The 1,270-nt window shown below is 61.3% G+C and overlaps 1 protein-coding gene across 1 annotated transcript; it reads right to left on the bottom strand.

Moving 5' to 3' along the window:
- On the bottom strand, positions 1-921 carry DQ04_21331000 (hypothetical protein; the record flags this gene model as incomplete). The annotated part of the gene is made up of 1 exon (XM_009317999.1): positions 1-921. A coding segment is annotated over one exon (921 nt), but the record flags the coding sequence as incomplete, so codon positions are not given.
- Between the last annotated feature and the right edge of the window lie 349 nt (positions 922-1,270).

Raw genomic sequence — 1,270 nt, 5'->3', positions numbered from 1 at the left:
TGGGGGCGGAGGCGGAGGCGGAGGCGGAGACGACAGACGCTGTGTCCGCCGCTTGAGCCGTTCAAAGGCGATGTGCGCCTCGTCCCGCTCCTCCTCCGCCCGCCGCAGCCGCGCGCGAAGGCTTGACAGCTTCTTCGTGAGCCGCTCCACCTCGTGCGCCCCTTCCACGCGCTTCTGAAAATCCTCGCAGAGCCGCTGCATTTCCAGCATCTTCTCTCTACTCAGTCGTGTCAAGGCATCGTTCTCCCGCCTGAGCTTATCGTTCTCCGCCCGCAGCTTTGTAATGATGGCGGCCTGACCGCTGCTGTTGCTGCTGCTGTCAACCTCGGCTCTCGTTGGCTCATCGTCCTGTGGTGTCACGCATTGCTGTTGGTGCTGCTGCCGCAGTTGGTGGTGGAGTTGTGGGCAAACGGAAGTGCGTCGCTGGGGCTCCGCATTGTTCGCTGCTGCTGCTGCTTCTGCTGCCGCTGCCGGTGTCCTCTCCACAAGGGGCACCGGAAACACGGCGCGCGTGAAGTCAACGTCGTAGTCTAGAGTGAAGAAACGCTGCGTGCGAGACGACTCCGGGAGTTGGCTGGTCTCGCTGTCGTCAGTAACGCAGTTGCGGCCGCGCTGCGCCACCTCCGCAGTGATGCGGCTCTTCATCTCCTCACACGTCTCAATGAAGAACTTGACGCACGGAGAGCGCCCAATCATGGCGTTGTACGTCATGTCCGCGAAGGCGGCGAACTCCTTCCGCACTCCTGCTGCCGTTGTGATCTCCGCCACGTGGCACTCGCGCAGCACCGCAGCGTAGTGGATGGTGGGTGACGGCTCGAAGGAGGACACCTTCGGCACCACATCTATGCACATCGTCTCCATGTCGCTCTTGTACCGGACGAGGTAGCGCCCGCAGGGTGAATGGACGCAGCACTCCATCATGTACGCCGCAATACTCTACACATACACGCACACAGAAAGCCAGAAAAGGAGAGATAAAGAGCAGACGCATTGGAAAAAGGAAAGGGGAAAAAAAGAGAGAAAAAAAAGGCAGACAGATAGGCTCATTCATAGCACGCTGTCAGGGCAACTGGCAGGAGGAAAGCTTCGTCATGCCGCCGAAGTCCTTCAGCCCCCCACCAAGTCTAGCACGTCCCTCGCTTCCGCCCGGCCCGCGGCGTGTCAGCGTATTGTCGCGGTGTCGACTCGCGCGTGACGGCGCGCAACTGCTCCGCCGCCTCCGCAACGTAATCGCTGCTGCTGCCTGCCTGCACGTGCGGCACCTGCCAAA

Source organism: Trypanosoma grayi (assembly GCF_000691245.1).
Source record: "Trypanosoma grayi strain ANR4 Tgr_2133_V1, whole genome shotgun sequence".
Classification (NCBI taxonomy): Eukaryota; Euglenozoa; class Kinetoplastea; order Trypanosomatida; family Trypanosomatidae; genus Trypanosoma; species Trypanosoma grayi.
The sequence above is the reverse complement of the archived record's forward strand: the minus strand, read 5'-3'. Positions and strand labels throughout refer to the sequence as shown.